This window comes from Corella eumyota, chromosome 2 (assembly GCF_963082875.1).
Source record: "Corella eumyota chromosome 2, kaCorEumy4.1, whole genome shotgun sequence".
In the NCBI taxonomy this organism is placed as follows: domain Eukaryota; kingdom Metazoa; phylum Chordata; class Ascidiacea; order Phlebobranchia; family Corellidae; genus Corella; species Corella eumyota.
Genome location: NC_137491.1, coordinates 4,866,346 through 4,887,584, shown reverse-complemented (window position 1 = coordinate 4,887,584; position 21,239 = coordinate 4,866,346). Strand labels below are relative to the sequence as shown.

Sequence of the window (21,239 nt, the reverse complement as noted above, 5' to 3'; positions counted from 1 at the left end):
ATTTGTATGCAATATCATTGGCCAAAAATATCACGTGACCTAATTAAATCCAAAATATAAATTAGCTCAAACTTTTGTTCTACTTGAAATTTTTGCGAAATGTTGTATTTGAATGTTAGTTAGGCCAATGCGCGCCCAATAAAATATAAAATTTTAGGTTTTGAAATTTCATCAACTTTTAATAAAAGTGTCATAACTTTTATGAATATTAATATTTTAAAAAAATATTTTGTAAACACGTTAATTGGACCAGTGGAGTTCTAACAAAACAAATATTTTTCGATTTTAAATTTAAAATTTTTTTCAAAAAATTTGTATGCAATATCATTGGCCAAAAATATCACGTGACCTAATTAAACCCAAAATATAAATTAGCTTAAACTTTTGTTCTACTTGAAATTTTTGCGAAATGTTTTATCTTGAATGTTAGTTAGGCCAATGCGCGCCCAATAAAATATAAAATTTTAGGTTTTGAAATTTCATCAAATTTTAATAAAAGTGTCATAACTTTTATGAATATTAATATTTTTAAAAAATATTTCGTAAACACGTTAATTGGACCTGTGCGGTTCTAACAGAACAAATATTTTTTGATTTAAAATTTTTAATTTTTTAAAAAAAATTTGTATGCAATATCATTGGCCAAAAATATCACGTGACCTAATTAAACCCAAAATATAAATTAGCTTAAACTTTTGTTCTACTTGAAATTTTTGCGAAATGTTTTATCTTGAATGTTAGTTAGGCCAATGCGCGCCCAATAAAATATAAAATTTTAGGTTTTGAAATTTCATCAAATTTTAATAAAAGTGTCATAACTTTTATGAATATTAATATTTTTAAAAAATATTTCGTAAACACGTTAATTAGACCTGTGCGGTTCTAACAGAACAAATATTTTTTGATTTAAAATTTTTAATTTTTTAAAAAAAATTTGTATGCAATATCATTGGCCAAAAATATCACGTGACCTAATTAAATCCAAAATATAAATTAGCTCAAACTTTTGTTCTACTTGAAATTTTTGCGAAATGTTGTATTTGAATGTTAGTTAGGCCAATGCGCGCCCAATAAAATATAAAATTTTAGGTTTTGAAATTTCATCAACTTTTAATAAAAGTGTCATAACTTTTATGAATATTAATATTTTAAAAAAATATTTTGTAAACACGTTAATTGGACCTGTGGAGTTCTAACAAAACAAATATTTTTCGATTTTAAATTTAAAATTTTTTTCAAAAAATTTGTATGCAATATCATTGGCCAAAAATATCACGTGACCTAATTAAACCCAAAATATAAATTAGCTTAAACTTTTGTTCTACTTGAAATTTTTGCGAAATGTTTTATCTTGAATGTTAGTTAGGCCAATGCGCGCCCAATAAAATATAAAATTTTAGGTTTTGAAATTTCATCAAATTTTAATAAAAGTGTCATAACTTTTATGAATATTAATATTTTTAAAAAATATTTCGTAAACACGTTAATTGGACCTGTGCGGTTCTAACAGAACAAATATTTTTTGATTTAAAATTTTTAATTTTTTAAAAAAAATTTGTATGCAATATTATTGGCCAAAAATATCACGTGACCTAATTAAATCCAAAATATAAATTAGCTCAAACTTTTGTTCTACTTGAAATTTTTGCGAAATGTTTTATTTGAATGTTAGTTAGGCCAATGCGCGCCCAATAAAATATAAAATTTTAGGTTTTGAAATTTCATCAACTTTTAATAAAAGTGTCATAACTTTTATGAATATTAATATTTTAAAAAAAATATTTCGTAAACACGTTAATTGGACCTGTGGAGTTCTAACAAAACAAATATTTTTCGATTTTAAATTTAAAATTTTTTTCAAAAAATTTGTATGCAATATCATTGGCCAAAAATATCACGTGACCTAATTAAACCCAAAATATAAATTAGCTTAAACTTTTGTTCTACTTGAAATTTTTGCGAAATGTTTTATCTTGAATGTTAGTTAGGCCAATGCGCGCCCAATAAAATATAAAATTTTAGGTTTTGAAATTTCATCAAATTTTAATAAAAGTGTCATAACTTTTATGAATATTAATATTTTTAAAAAATATTTCGTAAACACCTGTGGAGTTCTAACAAAAAGACCTGTGGAGTTCTAACAAAACAAATATTTTTCGATTTAAAATTTAAAATTTTTTTCAAAAAATTTGTATGCAATATCATTGGCCAAAAATATCACGTGACCTAATTAAACCCAACATATAAATTAGCTCAAACTTTTGTTCTACTTGAAATTTTTGCGAAATCTTTTATCTTGAATGTTAGTTAGGCCAATGCGCGCCCAATAAAATATAAAATTTTAGGTTTTGAGATTTCATCAAATTTTAATAAAAGTGTCATAACTTTTATGGATATTAATAATTTAAAAAAATATTTCGTAAACACGTTAATTGGACCTGTGTGGTTTTAACAGAACAAATATTTTTGATTTAAAATTTTTAATTATTTAAAAAAAATTTGTATGCAATATCATTGGCCAAAAATATCACGTGACGTAATTAAATCCAAAATATAAATTAGCTCAAACTTTTGTTCTACTTGAAATTTTTGCGAAATGTTTTATCTTGAATGTTAGTTAGGCCAATGCGCGCCCAATAAAATATAAAATTTTAGGTTTTGAAATTTCATCAAATTTTAATAAAAGTGTCATAACTTTTATGAATATTAATATTTTTAAAAAATATTTCGTAAACACGTTAATTGGACCTGTGCGGTTCTAACAGAACAAATATTTTTTGATTTAAAATTTTTAATTTTTTAAAAAAAATTTGTATGCAATATCATTGGCCAAAAATATCACGTGACCTAATTAAATCCAAAATATAAATTAGCTCAAACTTTTGTTCTACTTGAAATTTTTGCGAAATGTTTTATTTGAATGTTAGTTAGGCCAATGCGCGCCCAATAAAATATAAAATTTTAGGTTTTGAAATTTCATCAACTTTTAATAAAAGTGTCATAACTTTTATGAATATTAATATTTTAAAAAAATATTTCGTAAACACGTTAATTGGACCTGTGGAGTTCTAACAAAACAAATATTTTTCGATTTTAAATTTAAAATTTTTTTCAAAAAATTTGTATGCAATATCATTGGCCAAAAATATCACGTGACCTAATTAAACCCAAAATATAAATTAGCTTAAACTTTTGTTCCACTTGAAATTTTTGCGAAATGTTTTATCTTGAATGTTAGTTAGGCCAATGCGCGCCCAATAAAATATAAAATTTTAGGTTTTGAAATTTCATCAAATTTTAATAAAAGTGTCATAACTTTTATGAATATTAATATTTTTAAAAAATATTTCGTAAACACGTTAATTGGACCTGTGCGGTTCTAACAGAACAAATATTTTTTGATTTAAAATTTTTAATTTTAAAAAAAAAATTTGTATGCAATCTCATTGGCCAAAAATATCACGTGACCTAATTAAATCCAAAATATAAATTAGCTCAAACTTTTGTTCTACTTGAAATTTTTGCGAAATGTTTTATCTTGAATGTTAGTTAGGCCAATGCGCGCCCAATAAAATATAAAATTTTAGGTTTTGAGATTTCATCAAATTTTAATAAAAGTGTCATAACTTTTATGAATATTAATATTTTTAAAAAATATTTCGTAAACACGTTAGTTGGACCTGTGGAGTTCTAACAAAACAAATATTTTTCGATTTAAAATTTAAAATTTTTTTCAAAAAATTTGTATGCAATATCATTGGCCAAAAATATCACGTGACCTAATTAAACCCAAATTATAAATTAGCTCAAACTTTTGTTCTACTTGAAATTTTTGCGAAATCTTTTATCTTGAATGTTAGTTAGGCCAATGCGCGCCCAATAAAATATAAAATTTTAGGTTTTGAAATTTCATCAAACTTTAATAAAAGTGTCATAACTTTTATGAATATTAATATTTTTAAAAAATATTTCGTAAACACGTTAATTGGACCTGTGCGGTTCTAACAGAACAAATATTTTTTGATTTAAAATTTTTAATTTTAAAAAAAAAATTTGTATGCAATATCATTGGCCAAAAATATCACGTGACCTAATTAAATCCAAAATATAAATTAGCTCAAACTTTTGTTCTACTTGAAATTTTTGCGAAATGTTGTATTTGAATGTTAGTTAGGCCAATGCGCGCCCAATAAAATATAAAATTTTAGGTTTTGAAATTTCATCAACTTTTAATAAAAGTGTCATAACTTTTATGAATATTAATATTTTAAAAAAATATTTTGTAAACACGTTAATTGGACCAGTGGAGTTCTAACAAAACAAATATTTTTCGATTTTAAATTTAAAATTTTTTTCAAAAAATTTGTATGCAATATCATTGGCCAAAAATATCACGTGACCTAATTAAACCCAAAATATAAATTAGCTTAAACTTTTGTTCTACTTGAAATTTTTGCGAAATGTTTTATCTTGAATGTTAGTTAGGCCAATGCGCGCCCAATAAAATATAAAATTTTAGGTTTTGAAATTTCATCAAATTTTAATAAAAGTGTCATAACTTTTATGAATATTAATATTTTTAAAAAATATTTCGTAAACACGTTAATTGGACCTGTGCGGTTCTAACAGAACAAATATTTTTTGATTTAAAATTTTTAATTTTTTAAAAAAAATTTGTATGCAATATCATTGGCCAAAAATATCACGTGACCTAATTAAACCCAAAATATAAATTAGCTTAAACTTTTGTTCTACTTGAAATTTTTGCGAAATGTTTTATCTTGAATGTTAGTTAGGCCAATGCGCGCCCAATAAAATATAAAATTTTAGGTTTTGAAATTTCATCAAATTTTAATAAAAGTGTCATAACTTTTATGAATATTAATATTTTTAAAAAATATTTCGTAAACACGTTAATTAGACCTGTGCGGTTCTAACAGAACAAATATTTTTTGATTTAAAATTTTTAATTTTTTAAAAAAAATTTGTATGCAATATCATTGGCCAAAAATATCACGTGACCTAATTAAATCCAAAATATAAATTAGCTCAAACTTTTGTTCTACTTGAAATTTTTGCGAAATGTTGTATTTGAATGTTAGTTAGGCCAATGCGCGCCCAATAAAATATAAAATTTTAGGTTTTGAAATTTCATCAACTTTTAATAAAAGTGTCATAACTTTTATGAATATTAATATTTTAAAAAAATATTTTGTAAACACGTTAATTGGACCTGTGGAGTTCTAACAAAACAAATATTTTTCGATTTTAAATTTAAAATTTTTTTCAAAAAATTTGTATGCAATATCATTGGCCAAAAATATCACGTGACCTAATTAAACCCAAAATATAAATTAGCTTAAACTTTTGTTCTACTTGAAATTTTTGCGAAATGTTTTATCTTGAATGTTAGTTAGGCCAATGCGCGCCCAATAAAATATAAAATTTTAGGTTTTGAAATTTCATCAAATTTTAATAAAAGTGTCATAACTTTTATGAATATTAATATTTTTAAAAAATATTTCGTAAACACGTTAATTGGACCTGTGCGGTTCTAACAGAACAAATATTTTCTGATTTAAAATTTTTAATTTTTTAAAAAAAATTTGTATGCAATATCATTGGCCAAAAATATCACGTGACCTAATTAAATCCAAAATATAAATTAGCTCAAACTTTTGTTCTACTTGAAATTTTTGCGAAATGTTTTATTTGAATGTTAGTTAGGCCAATGCGCGCCCAATAAAATATAAAATTTTAGGTTTTGAAATTTCATCAACTTTTAATAAAAGTGTCATAACTTTTATGAATATTAATATTTTAAAAAAATATTTCGTAAACACGTTAATTGGACCTGTGGAGTTCTAACAAAACAAATATTTTTCGATTTTAAATTTAAAATTTTTTTCAAAAAATTTGTATGCAATATCATTGGCCAAAAATATCACGTGACCTAATTAAACCCAAAATATAAATTAGCTTAAACTTTTGTTCTACTTGAAATTTTTGCGAAATGTTTTATCTTGAATGTTAGTTAGGCCAATGCGCGCCCAATAAAATATAAAATTTTAGGTTTTGAAATTTCATCAAATTTTAATAAAAGTGTCATAACTTTTATGAATATTAATATTTTTAAAAAATATTTCGTAAACACGTTAATTGGACCTGTGCGGTTCTAACAGAACAAATATTTTTTGATTTAAAATTTTTAATTTTTTAAAAAAAATTTGTATGCAATATCATTGGCCAAAAATATCACGTGACCTAATTAAATCCAAAATATAAATTAGCTCAAACTTTTGTTCTACTTGAAATTTTTGCAAAATGTTTTATTTGAATGTTAGTTAGGCCAATGCGCGCCCAATAAAATATAAAATTTTAGGTTTTGAAATTTCATCAACTTTTAATAAAAGTGTCATAACTTTTATGAATATTAATATTTTAAAAAAATATTTCGTAAACACGTTAATTGGACCTGTGGAGTTCTAACAAAACAAATATTTTTCGATTTTAAATTTAAAATTTTTTTCAAAAAATTTGTATGCAATATCATTGGCCAAAAATATCACGTGACCTAATTAAACCCAAAATATAAATTAGCTTAAACTTTTGTTCTACTTGAAATTTTTGCGAAATCTTTTATATTGAATGTTAGTTAGGCCAATGCGCGCCCAATAAAATATAAAATTTTAGGTTTTGAAATTTCATCAAACTTTAATAAAAGTGTCATAACTTTTATGAATATTAATATTTTTAAAAAATATTTCGTAAACACGTTAATTGGTCCTGTGCGGTTCTAACAGAACAAATATTTTTTGATTTAAAATTTAAAATTTTTTTCAAAAAATTTGTATGCAATATCATTGGCCAAAAATATCACGTGACCTAATTAAACCCAACATATAAATTAGCTCAAACTTTTGTTCTACTTGAAATTTTTGCGAAATCTTTTATATTGAATGTTAGTTAGGCCAATGCGCGCCCAATAAAATATAAAATTTTAGGTTTTGAGATTTCATCAATTTTGAATAAAAGTGTCATAACTTTTATGAATATTAATAATTTAAAAAAATATTTCGTAAACACGTTAATTGGACCTGTGTGGTTTTAACAAAACAAATATTTTTTGATTTAAAATTTTTAATTTTTTAAAAAAAATTTGTATGCAATATCATTGGCCAAAAATATCACGTGACCTAATTAAATCCAAAATATAAATTAGCTCAAACTTTTGTTCTACTTGAAATTTTTGCGAAATATTTTATCTTGAATGTTAGTTAGGCCAATGCGCGCCCAATAAAATATAAAATTTTAGGTTTTGAAATTTCATCAAAATCTAATAAAAGTGTCATAACTTTTATGAATATTAATATTTTAAAAAATATTTCGTAAACACGTAAATTGGACCTGTGGAGTTCTAATAAAACAAATATTTTTCGATTTAAAATTTTAAATTTTTTTCAAAAAATGTGTATGCAATATCATTGGCCAAAAATATCACGTGACCTAATTAAACCCAAAATATAAATTAGCTCAAACTTTTGTTCTACTTGAAATTTTTGCGAAATGTTTTACCTTGAATGTTAGTTAGGCCAATGCGCGCCCAATAAAATATAAAATTTTAGGCTTTGAAATTTCATCAAATTTTAATAAAAGTGTCATAACTTTTATGAATATTTATATTTAAAAAAAATATTTTGTAAACACGTTAATTGGACCTGTGGAGTTCTAACAAAACAAATATTTTTCGATTTAAAATTTAAAATTTTTTTCAAAAAATTTGTATGCAATATCATTGGCCAAAAATATCACGTGACCTAATTAAACCCAACATATAAATTAGCTCAAACTTTTGTTCTACTTGAAATTTTTGCGAAATCTTTTATCTTGAATGTTAGTTAGGCCAATGCGCGCCCAATAAAATATCAAATTTTAGGTTTTGAGATTTCATCAAATTTTAATAAAAGTGTCATAACTTTTATGGATATTAATAATTTAAAAAAATATTTCGTAAACACGTTAATTGGACCTGTGTGGTTTTAACAAAACAAATATTTTTGATTTAAAATTTTTAATTATTTAAAAAAAATTTGTATGCAATATCATTGGCCAAAAATATCACGTGACGTAATTAAATCCAAAATATAAATTAGCTCAAACTTTTGTTCTACTTGAAATTTTTGCGAAATGTTTTATCTTGAATGTTAGTTAGGCCAATGCGCGCCCAATAAAATATAAAATTTTAGGTTTTGAAATTTCATCAAATTTTAATAAAAGTGTCATAACTTTTATGAATATTAATATTTTTAAAAAATATTTCGTAAACACGTTAATTGGACCTGTGCGGTTCTAACAGAACAAATATTTTTTGATTTAAAATTTTTAATTTTTTAAAAAAAATTTGTATGCAATATCATTGGCCAAAAATATCACGTGACCTAATTAAATCCAAAATATAAATTAGCTCAAACTTTTGTTCTACTTGAAATTTTTGCGAAATGTTTTATTTGAATGTTAGTTAGGCCAATGCGCGCCCAATAAAATATAAAATTTTAGGTTTTGAAATTTCATCAAATTTTAATAAAAGTGTCATAACTTTTATGAATATTAATATTTAAAAAAAATATTTTGTAAACACGTTAATTGGACCTGTGGAGTTCTAACAAAACAAATATTTTTCGATTTTAAATTTAAAATTTTTTTCAAAAAATTTGTATGCAATATCATTGGCCAAAAATATCACGTGACCTAATTAAATCCAAAATATAAATTAGCTCAAACTTTTGTTCTACTTGAAATTTTTGCAAAATGTTTTATTTGAATGTTAGTTAGGCCAATGCGCGCCCAATAAAATATAAAATTTTAGGTTTTGAAATTTCATCAACTTTTAATAAAAGTGTCATAACTTTTATGAATATTAATATTTTAAAAAAATATTTCGTAAACACGTTAATTGGACCTGTGGAGTTCTAACAAAACAAATATTTTTCGATTTTAAATTTAAAATTTTTTTCAAAAAATTTGTATGCAATATCATTGGCCAAAAATATCACGTGACCTAATTAAACCCAAAATATAAATTAGCTTAAACTTTTGTTCTACTTGAAATTTTTGCGAAATGTTTTATCTTGAATGTTAGTTAGGCCAATGCGCGCCCAATAAAATATAAAATTTTAGGTTTTGAAATTTCATCAAACTTTAATAAAAGTGTCATAACTTTTATGAATATTAATATTTTTAAAAAATATTTCGTAAACACGTTAATTGGACCTGTGCGGTTCTAACAGAACAAATATTTTTTGATTTAAAATTTAAAATTTTTTTCAAAAAATTTGTATGCAATATCATTGGCCAAAAATATCACGTGACCTAATTAAACCCAACATATAAATTAGCTCAAACTTTTGTTCTACTTAAAATTTTTGCGAAATCTTTTATATTGAATGTTAGTTAGGCCAATGCGCGCCCAATAAAATATAAAATTTTAGGTTTTGAGATTTCATCAAATTTTAATAAAAGTGTCATAACTTTTATGAATATTAATAATTTAAAAAAATATTTCGTAAACACGTTAATTGGACCTGTGTGGTTTTAACAGAACAAATATTTTTTGATTTAAAATTTTTAATTATTTAAAAAAAATTTGTATGCAAAATCATTGGCCAAAAATATCACGTGACCTAATTAAATCCAAAATATAAATTAGCTCAAACTTTTGTTCTACTTGAAATTTTTGCGAAATATTTTATCTTGAATGTTAGTTAGGCCAATGCGCGCCCAATAAAATATAAAATTTTAGGTTTTGAAATTTCATCAAAATCTAATAAAAGTGTCATAACTTTTATGAATATTAATATTTTAAAAAATATTTCGTAAACACGTAAATTGGACCTGTGGAGTTCTAATAAAACAAATATTTTTCGATTTAAAATTTTAAATTTTTTTCAAAAAATGTGTATGCAATATCATTGGCCAAAAATATCACGTGACCTAATTAAACCCAAAATATAAATTAGCTCAAACTTTTGTTCTACTTGAAATTTTTGCGAAATGTTTTACCTTGAATGTTAGTTAGGCCAATGCGCGCCCAATAAAATATAAAATTTTAGGCTTTGAAATTTCATCAAATTTTAATAAAAGTGTCATAACTTTTATGAATATTTATATTTAAAAAAAATATTTTGTAAACACGTTAATTGGACCTGTGGAGTTCTAACAAAACAAATATTTTTCGATTTAAAATTTAAAATTTTTTTCAAAAAATTTGTATGCAATATCATTGGCCAAAAATATCACGTGACCTAATTAAACCCAACATATAAATTAGCTCAAACTTTTGTTCTACTTGAAATTTTTGCGAAATCTTTTATCTTGAATGTTAGTTAGGCCAATGCGCGCCCAATAAAATATAAAATTTTAGGTTTTGAGATTTCATCAAATTTTAATAAAAGTGTCATAACTTTTATGGATATTAATAATTTAAAAAAATATTTCGTAAACACGTTAATTGGACCTGTGTGGTTTTAACAGAACAAATATTTTTGATTTAAAATTTTTAATTATTTAAAAAAAATTTGTATGCAATATCATTGGCCAAAAATATCACGTGACGTAATTAAATCCAAAATATAAATTAGCTCAAACTTTTGTTCTACTTGAAATTTTTGCGAAATGTTTTATCTTGAAAGTTAGTTAGGCCAATGCGCGCCCAATAAAATATAAAATTTTAGGTTTTGAAATTTCATCAAATTTTAATAAAAGTGTCATAACTTTTATGAATATTAATATTTTTAAAAAATATTTCGTAAACACGTTAATTGGACTTGTGCGGTTCTAACAGAACAAATATTTTTTGATTTAAAATTTTTAATTTTTTAAAAAAAATTTGTATGCAATATCATTGGCCAAAAATATCACGTGACCTAATTAAATCCAAAATATAAATTAGCTCAAACTATTGTTCTACTTGAAATTTTTGCGAAATGTTTTATTTGAATGTTAGTTAGGCCAATGCGCGCCCAATAAAATATAAAATTTTAGGTTTTGAAATTTCATCAACTTTTAATAAAAGTGTCATAACTTTTATGAATATTAATATTTTAAAAAAATGTTTCGTAAACACGTTAATTGGACCTGTGGAGTTCTAACAAAACAAATATTTTTCGATTTTAAATTTAAAATTTTTTTCAAAAATTTTGTATGCAATATCATTGGCCAAAAATATCACGTGACCTAATTAAACCCAAAATATAAATTAGCTTAAACTTTTGTTCCACTTGAAATTTTTGCGAAATGTTTTATCTTGAATGTTAGTTAGGCCAATGCGCGCCCAATAAAATATAAAATTTTAGGTTTTGAAATTTCATCAAATTTTAATAAAAGTGTCATAACTTTTATGAATATTTATATTTTTAAAAAATATTTCGTAAACACGTTAATTGGACCTGTGCGGTTCTAACAGAACAAATATTTTTTGATTTAAAATTTTTAATTTTAAAAAAAAAATTTGTATGCAATCTCATTGGCCAAAAATATCACGTGACCTAATTAAATCCAAAATATAAATTAGCTCAAACTTTTGTTCTACTTGAAATTTTTGCGAAATGTTTTATCTTGAATGTTAGTTAGGCCAATGCGCGCCCAATAAAATATAAAATTTTAGGTTTTGAGATTTCATCAAATTTTAATAAAAGTGTCATAACTTTTATGAATATTAATATTTTTAAAAAATATTTCGTAAACACGTTAATAGGACCTGTGGAGTTCTAACAAAACAAATATTTTTCGATTTAAAATTTAAAATTTTTTTCAAAAAATTTGTATGCAATATCATTGGCCAAAAATATCACGTGACCTAATTAAACCCAAATTATAAATTAGCTCAAACTTTTGTTCTACTTGAAATTTTTGCGAAACCTTTTATCTTGAATGTTAGTTAGGCCAATGCGCGCCCAATAAAATATAAAATTTTAGGTTTTGAAATTTCATCAAACTTTAATAAAAGTGTCATAACTTTTATGAATATTAATATTTTTAAAAAATATTTCGTAAACACGTTAATTGGACCTGTGCGGTTCTAACAGAACAAATATTTTTTGATTTAAAATTTTTAATTTTAAAAAAAAAATTTGTATGCAATATCATTGGCCAAAAATATCACGTGACCTAATTAAATCCAAAATATAAATTAGCTCAAACTTTTGTTCTACTTGAAATTTTTGCGAAATGTTGTATTTGAATGTTAGTTAGGCCAATGTGCGCCCAATAAAATATAAAATTTTAGGTTTTGAAATTTCATCAACTTTTAATAAAAGTGTCATAACTTTTATGAATATTAATATTTAAAAAAAATATTTTGTAAACACGTTAATTGGACCTGTGGAGTTCTAACAAAACAAATATTTTTCGATTTTAAATTTAAAATTTTTTTCAAAAAATTTGTATGCAATATCATTGGCCAAAAATATCACGTGACCTAATTAAACCCAAAATATAAATTAGCTTAAACTTTTGTTCTACTTGAAATTTTTGCGAAATGTTTTATCTTGAATGTTAGTTAGGCCAATGCGCGCCCAATAAAATATAAAATTTTAGGTTTTGAAATTTCATCAAATTTTAATAAAAGTGTCATAACTTTTATGAATATTAATATTTTTAAAAAATATTTCGTAAACACGTTAATTGGACCTGTGCGGTTCTAACAGAACAAATATTTTTTGATTTAAAATTTTTAATTTTAAAAAAAAAATTTGTATGCAATCTCATTGGCCAAAAATATCACGTGACCTAATTAAATCCAAAATATAAATTAGCTCAAACTTTTGTTCTACTTGAAATTTTTGCGAAATGTTTTATCTTGAATGTTAGTTAGGCCAATGCGCGCCCAATAAAATATAAAATTTTAGGTTTTGAGATTTCATCAAATTTTAATAAAAGTGTCATAACTTTTATGAATATTAATATTTTTAAAAAATATTTTGTAAACACGTTAATTGGACCTGTGGAGTTCTAACAAAACAAATATTTTTCGATTTAAAATTTAAAATTTTTTTCAAAAAATTTGTATGCAATATCATTGGCCAAAAATATCACGTGACCTAATTAAACCCAAATTATAAATTAGCTCAAACTTTTGTTCTACTTGAAATTTTTGCGAAACCTTTTATCTTGAATGTTAGTTAGGCCAATGCGCGCCCAATAAAATATAAAATTTTAGGTTTTGAAATTTCATCAAACTTTAATAAAAGTGTCATAACTTTTATGAATATTAATATTTTTAAAAAATATTTCGTAAACACGTTAATTGGACCTGTGCGGTTCTAACAGAACAAATATTTTTTGATTTAAAATTTTTAATTTTTTAAAAAAAATTTGTATGCAATATCATTGGCCAAAAATATCACGTAACCTAATTAAATCCAAAATATAAATTAGCTCAAACTTTTGTTCTACTTGAAATTTTTGCAAAGTGTTTTATTTGAATGTTAGTTAGGCCAATGCGCGCCCAATAAAATATAAAATTTTAGGTTTTGAAATTTCATCAACTTTTAATAAAAGTGTCATAACTTTTATGAATATTAATATTTTAAAAAAATATTTCGTAAACACGTTAATTGGACCTGTGGAGTTCTAACAAAACAAATATTTTTCGATTTTAAATTTAAAATATTTTTCAAAAAATTTGTATGCAATATCATTGGCCAAAAATATCACGTGACCTAATTAAACCCAAAATATAAATTAGCTTAAACTTTTGTTCTACTTGAAATTTTTGCGAAATGTTTTATCTTGAATGTTAGTTAGGCCAATGCGCGCCCAATAAAATATAAAATTTTAGGTTTTGAGATTTCATCAAATTCTAATAAAAGTGTCATAACTTTTATGAATATTAATATTTTTAAAAAATATTTCGTAAACACGTTAATTGGACCTGTGGAGTTCTAACAAAACAAATATTTTTCGATTTAAAATTTAAAATTTTTTTCAAAAAATTTGTATGCAATATCATTGGCCAAAAATATCACGCGACCTAATTAAACCCAAATTATAAATTAGCTCAAACTTTTGTTCTACTTGAAATTTTTGCGAAATGTTTTATCTTGAATGTTAGTTAGGCCAATGCGAGCCCAATAAAATATAAAATTTTAGGTTATGAAATTTTATCAAATTTTAATAAAAGTGTCTAACTTTTATGAATATTAATATTTTTAAAAAATATTTCGTAAACACGTTAATTGGACCTGTGGAGTTCTAACAAAACAAATATTTTTCGATTTAAAATTTAAAATTTTTTTCAAAAAATTTGTATGCAATAAAATTGGCCAAAAAAATCACGTGGCCTAATTAAACCAAATATAAAAATTAGCACAAACTTTTGTTCTTTTCTACTGAAAATTTTTACGAAATGTTTTATCTCGAATGTTAGTTAGGCAAATGCGCGTCTAAAAAATATAATATTTTAGGTTTTGAAATTTTTATTAATTTTTAATAAAAGTGTCATAACCCTTATAAATATGAATATTTTCAAAAAATATTTTTCATACAGGTTAATTGGACCTGTGCAGTTCTAAAAGAACAATTATTTTTCGATTTAAAATATTTGATATTTTTTTCAAAAAATTTGTATGCTATATCATTGGCAAAAAATATCACGTGACCTATATAACCCAAAATAAAAAATGATCTCAAATTTTTTTCTACTGATAATTTTTACGAAATGCTTTATCTTGAATGTTAGTTAGGCCAATACGCGTCTAATAAAATATAATATTTTAGGTTTTGAGATTTCATCAATTTTGAATAAAAGTGTCATAACTTTTATGAATATTAGTATTTTCGAAAAATATTTTTTATACACAGTTTTTGGACCTGTGCGCTTTTAACAGAACAATTATTTTTCGATTTAAAATTTTTTTTTTGCATCTAAGATTAAATACTCGATATGGTAGGCCCCCCCCCAATTACTGATTTTAATTAACAAATTAATTTTTTTACAATATTTTAATAAAATATTATCTTTGTTTTTTTACGTAAATATAGACGGTTTTATGGCATCACGTTGTTTTTAATCTAAAATTCTCTCAAAAAATAACATTGTAAAATTTGTGTTTTACTTTTTTTAAAGCAAATTAAGTTGACCAAGTTCAAAACAGAATTAAATTTATGTAAATGGCTAGTTTTAGCAGTCTTTCGATACTTACAAAAATGTTTATATAAAATTAATATAAATTGTTTCCATTTATAAAATAAACGACTACATAGCTTTAACGAATAAAATTTTTATTACCATTTTCCGAAGAAAGGTTAAACACGTTCTTTCTTAAAATATAACCTTAACAGGACGCCACAAAAATGTACATTAGTACAAAAACCAATTATGTTAAAAAATGCTTGTTAACTCATATTAACACAGAATGAAAACAGAATAAAAATTTACATTTTGACATATTTTAAAATATCATCGTTTAAAGCAACATTTATTTATATTCAATTTAACTTGCACTTTCTGGCATGTAGTCTATTACGGGTTGCATTATACCTCCAAAATTACCTATCTTGGATTGTTCTAGCTTTTTACGCAGTCTGTCTAAGTTTCCTTTCTGTCGAGCGTTATGAACGGAATCAATATCCTTACTTTCGATTAGGATTCGCACCTCTTGCATGCTTAATGTCTCATAACGAATTAAAGCTTTGGAAAGCAAATGGTGTTCGAAAGAATGTGTGGTAAGCACAGTTTTGGCTTTTTCGTAGGATTTCTGTAACAAAAAGGTAAACTCAGTTCTAATGCATTTACTATTTGGTTATTGTTGAAGTAGTTGTAATTTGTCCAAAAAAAATTAAAATGTTACCTCTAAAATTGATTTTACTTCAACCTCGACTGTTCGTTTAGTTTCTGAGCTTAAATGTTCCATGTTATAATGCATTAATCCCAACTTAATTAATAAAGAAATTTGTTTATGTCTTTTAACAAAAGGCACACTGCTGGATTTATATTACAATAACCTATAAAGTTTCTTTTTGAAATTATAACAGTAATTTTTTAAAACTGTTTTGGTAATTTAAAACATTTTATTTTTTTTATTTTAGGTTTAAAAAACTTTTACAGCTACACAAAAATTACTTAAACACAATAAATAAATTAATTTTACAAAATGTGATAGGTCAAATTTACAAACTTACTTTTTCAGACATTCCCAATCTACAAACAAGTTGGTAAGCAGTATTTGTTGCCATCTCAATATCACTAGCTGCTCCAGTGCTAACATTATCACTTCCCAACATTATTTCCTCGGCTACTCGACCTAATTTTTTTAAATAAAAAAAGGATAGGCCTACCTTTTAAATTTTTTTAATTACTTTTTTAATTTAAAAAATATTTAACGTGAGTTAAGATATTAAAAATGGTCTGAACATTAGTTGAGATATTGAAAAAAAAAACATATAAATTGCTAAAGAATATGAAAACTAGTTACTTTTGCTTAGTTCAAAAAAAAATCATCTCCTTGGTAAAATACCTAGCATGTTAAAATAATATAATGTCCTACCTCCCATAGCAACATCCATTTGTGCAAACAGTTGTGATTTTGACAAAGAATTTTCATCCTCCCTGCTTGTCAGAAATGAAACCTAGACATTATTAACAATTATAATTTCAACTATTTTATATTTTTTAAGTTAAATTTTATGTTAATGTAGTTATATTTTATATTTATTTGTAAATCATTATGGAGTAAATAGAATTTTTCTTAGTTAATCAACTGTCTTTAAAAAATATAAATAATTGAACAGTAAAATTTTATATCAAATTATTTTTTTTTGTTTAAATACTTTTTATTCGCAAAACTCCGTAAAAAATTAATAAACATACACAAAATGTTGACTTACGTGTCCCAAAGCTGGACCTCTTTGCCTTATTGTGGCTTTATAAATGTCATGAGCTGAAGGTGTAAAATAGGCAATAAGAGCATGGCCAGCCTCATGTAGAGCTGTCTCTGAAAGTTCTTTTTCAGTGTGAGTCCTACTCTTAAGTTCTGGACCTAAATTTTAATAAAATATTGATAAAACTAGAAGAAATTACAATAAAACAAAATGAATTGTATATTTTATATTAGGCATTTTTTTATTCCGGAGAAGGCATTTAGAATTAAATAATACAGAATGAAAAAAATATGTATATATACTATAAAACTTTAAATAAATAAGTTATACCCAAAACAATTTAAAAGATAAGAAAAAGTAGTTTAAGAAGCACTTTAAAATACACAATGTACCCATTTTAGATTTATCGAGAGCATATTCCAAATCTTCTTGTTCAAGCACAGTTCTGTTCATTTTAATTGCATGAAGAACCGATTGGTTAACCACATTACTAAGATCAGCTCCAGACATACCTCCTGAGAGAGAAGCTATTCTTTCCAAATCAATAGATGAGTCTGGAATAAAAAATACACATTTTATTTATAGTAAGGTATACTTTTTTTAAATTAAAAAGTACAACAGCTTAATAATTTACACAAACATTAGGTAATGCAGGGTACGAATTAACGTTTAAAAAACGAATCGCTAAAAATGAGGTCGCAGTTTTAAAGCAATAGTTAGGTCCAAGTCATAATCTTCGTTTTTTGATAACACTTGATGCGCTGCACATGTATTGTTTTTAAAATGTATTGTTAAAATGTATTGTTAAACAATCGTTAGTTATTTATGTTATGTATTTAAAAAATTGCGCAACTACTAAACTAAACAAACTGCGAGAGTGAAAAATACGCATTGTGAGATCATGGAAAGTTTTTGTTCTTAAATGCCCTGTAGTAACCTACATTTACGCAGGATAATATTAATGTAATTATAAATGGGTGAAAACGGTAAAAATAAATCGAAAAATATACACGAAAGTTTTATTATCGCTTGAACTTATTTGATTGATTCGCTAATTCTAGTATATTTGTGAAAAATGATTCGCTAATTTTAAAAAACGATTCGCTTTTAGCGAATAGCAACCCGTTATTTCGTTCCCTGTAATGTCTTCCAAAATCTGGGAAAGACAAGTATGAAAAATCTACATGTTTTACCTTGTTTAATTTCTACTTTATCTATGTAAAGATCTAGGATTGCTCTTCTTCCAGAAATATCAGGAAGCATGACATTAACATTTAAATCAAACCGACCAGCCCTAGTTAAAGCTTTATCTAGAACTTTTCCTGTGTTGGTAGCTCCAATTACAACCACTGGCTTTTTTTTGTTAAATCTAAAAAATGAGTGTTAGCTAAGAAAATCTACTAATTTTACAATTTAAATAAGTTACACTCATAGGATTTTATTAATATTAGTACAGCCATTGGAAATTGTTATTATATTCACGTTTAGACACACTTTTAAAGTTATTTTTTTAACTAAAAAAGTAAAAAATTTATAAATAATTTACCCATCCATTTCTTGAAGAAGTTGATTAATAGTCTGACGAGCAAAAGGTTGAAGAGAAGAATTTGTTCTTGTGCTTCCACAAGCATCAATTTCATCAATAAAAATAATGGCTGGTGATGCTTTCCGAGCCTTCTCTAAAATATTTAAATTAAACATAAGATTGTAGATATTAGTTTAGTAATTTGCCTAAACAAATTTAAATTAAAAATTGCCAAAAAACTATTCTATAAATTAAAATAAATATTCTATTCTACCAAGATTTAAGATGTTAAGTATAAAAATATATAGCTTTCTACCAACCAAATAACTGGCGAACTCTCATTGCCCCAACCCCCACAAACATTTCATCAAATTCGGACCCAGCTGCATAAAAAAATGGAACACCTGCTTCTCCGGCCACAGCCTTTGCAAGCAAAGTCTTTCCTGTACCGGGTGGACCTACTAATAACACACCTACCCAAAAAAGATAAACGTAAGTCACTTAGGTTAAAAAGTAAAGTGACACTTAGACTAAAAGGTAAAAGAGGTTAAAGGTTAATTGAATAAATAATGACATTTTCTATATAAAAAGTGTATATATCTAAATCATGATTGAAATTAACTTTTATTATATTTCTTACCAGATGGAAGTTTTGCTCCAAACTGCGTAAATTTATCTGGATCTTTTAAATATTCCACTATGTCCTCCAACTCTTCTTGTGCATCATCTATTCCCTTAACATCTTCAAATCTTACATCTGAAGTAACTCCAGTGTTGGTATTGGAATTTAGGAGATTTCCAAATTTATTGGCTAAAAAGTTGTAAAAATCATTAAAAACGAAAATTAATTTTGATCAATTCACAAGATAAAAAACACAAACTAGATAGGCTAAAATGTGTATGCTATTGAACAAATATTTTTAACTTATTTTTGGTACTTACAACTTATTTTATATAAGAATATAGAAAATATTATAAATATTCCAAAAGTCACAAACAGCAAATCTCTTGAAAATGGACTTGTAGAGGAATTCTCCTTGGTCATTCCTTCTTCAATTCCCAAACGTAAAATAGATGCGTTTTTTTTTGGTATGTCATATGTTTTAAGCAATTCATTTATTTTAGCATTCATGTTAGGCTTCTCTTTTTTCTTGCTGGCCAGTTTAAAAAAATCAGCCTATAATGTAAATATTCTGTTTAAACTACATCCCTGAAAGTAAAAAGGTAAATACATGTTTAAAATGCAAGAAGCAATGATTTTAAATAAAAATTTTTTGTTAGGTTATAAGCCTTTTAACAAAAAGTTTATTTGCTGCAATTTGACTTACAAAAACTGGTTTAAATTCACTTTTCTTTGTAGTTATTTCACTTTGTTTGGTTCGAAATGATCTTTGAATAGGTAAATCTAAAACGTAATTAAAGATAATTTTAATACTTTTTTATACCGGTTTAAAACGTTTATAGATAGGCTACTTGAAAAATTCATTACCTTTATTTAAAAGTTGTAAAACATTTGGATCCAAAATTTGCTTTTTTGAATAAAATCGCTTAGGAACAATAACACAGCAAGGAAGACTTGTTTCATTGTTGAGAAGAGTAGTAAAGGGCATAAGTCGATCAACATAGTTAGGCAATATTGGTATCACCTCCTAAAAATACAGTCTAAGTAAAATAGCCTCTATTTAGTCATAAAAATGCACTAATGATGTTAAAAAATTGTATTAAGATCACTATCACTTAACCTGAATTATGTTACTGTGATTCGCTTGTATATTTATTTTTTTCTTAGTTTTTCCAAAGCCATATGAACTTGCAGCTTTTATGCTAGAGCCCAATATTGGGGATAATATCTAAAAAAATAACTTATTAGACTATCAGGCTATAAATACCACAGCTTCATTAAAACCAAATTTTATTTAAAATAATGGTAAAAAATGATTTTTTAACGTAAGTGCAGAAGTGACAAAAATATTAAAAATAACCCATTTTTAAAATTTAATCAAAATAAAACAAATCGAACTTACTTGTAAATTACAAATATTTGAACTTGTAACAAACATTATTATTCGTTTATAGTTGTCCACCTATGAGCTGATGTATCAAACAAATAGTCACAGTAGGCAGTAGGTACAGACAGTCAGACAGTACAGTCGTATAGTATGTATCGCAAATTGGTTCAAGTTACGTCATGTTACAATAGCAGTTTTGACCCAAATAAGATAAGAGGGCCAACATTCTAAACACGCCACGTACCAAGTTAAGTCTACAGTTTTTTAAATTAAAAAAAAAATAAACAACTTTATTGTGGGTGACATAACTTATTTAATTATTTATTATTTTAGATAATACGAAAATATTAAAGTTTATGTTCATAAAACTTTAAATAACAAAACAAACACTAATCTTGCGACAAAAATAAACTTCTACAACAGCCTTCTTCAACTTTTATTAATGTTTATTTTTTTGAATGTTTGTACATAGTTCCGAAAAAGGACGACTTTAATATATGATATGTGTATCTGTGTTTTTATCGTTGGAACATCGCTCGTAAGAACAGAGTTCCTACGAATTGGGGCGCGGTTCTCAATAAAACTCGTTCGTCGCTTATTGCTTTCACTTCTTAATAATTAAAACCATATGATAGATTAGGCGGAGAGCTTACGAAAAAAAAGGATTTTTTTTTGTTGACCGAACTGCCGAAGGTGACTTACCTAGATTTTTCCGTTCAAATTGAGAATGGCAATTCGTATTAACAACGTGTGTACACATGTCGGTGCGTGGTTGCGAAATCTTATGCAAACAATTTGTTCAGAAACATCACCTATTTTTTGGAAGG

General features: G+C 25.0%; 1 protein-coding gene across 1 annotated transcript; it reads right to left on the bottom strand.

Moving 5' to 3' along the window:
* Nucleotides 1-15,146: 15,146 nt before the first annotated feature.
* On the bottom strand, nt 15,147-20,569 carry LOC145741834 (ATP-dependent zinc metalloprotease YME1L1-like). The gene is made up of 15 exons (XM_082559499.1): nt 20,428-20,569; nt 20,146-20,253; nt 19,893-20,052; nt 19,732-19,808; nt 19,346-19,580; nt 19,044-19,214; nt 18,724-18,876; nt 18,425-18,557; nt 18,072-18,247; nt 17,271-17,432; nt 16,885-17,036; nt 16,545-16,626; nt 16,180-16,301; nt 15,849-15,932; nt 15,147-15,755 (listed from the first exon to the last, which is right to left on the bottom strand). The coding sequence occupies exons 1-15, from the start codon at nt 20,461-20,463 to the stop codon at nt 15,492-15,494; spliced, it is 2,115 nt and encodes a 704-aa protein (XP_082415625.1). The 5' UTR covers nt 20,464-20,569; the 3' UTR covers nt 15,147-15,491.
* Between the last annotated feature and the right edge of the window lie 670 nt (nt 20,570-21,239).

Coding starts and splice junctions, on each gene's coding strand:
- LOC145741834 (XM_082559499.1), bottom strand. CDS start 20,463: ATGTTTGTTACAAGTTCAAATATTTGTAATTTACAA. Junction 20,254..20,427: donor CAAATATTTGTAATTTACAA/GTAAGTTCGATT, acceptor TTATTTTTTTAG/ATATTATCCCCAATATTGGG. Junction 17,037..17,270: donor TCTCGATAAATCTAAAATGG/GTACATTGTGTA, acceptor ATTAAAATTTAG/GTCCAGAACTTAAGAGTAGG.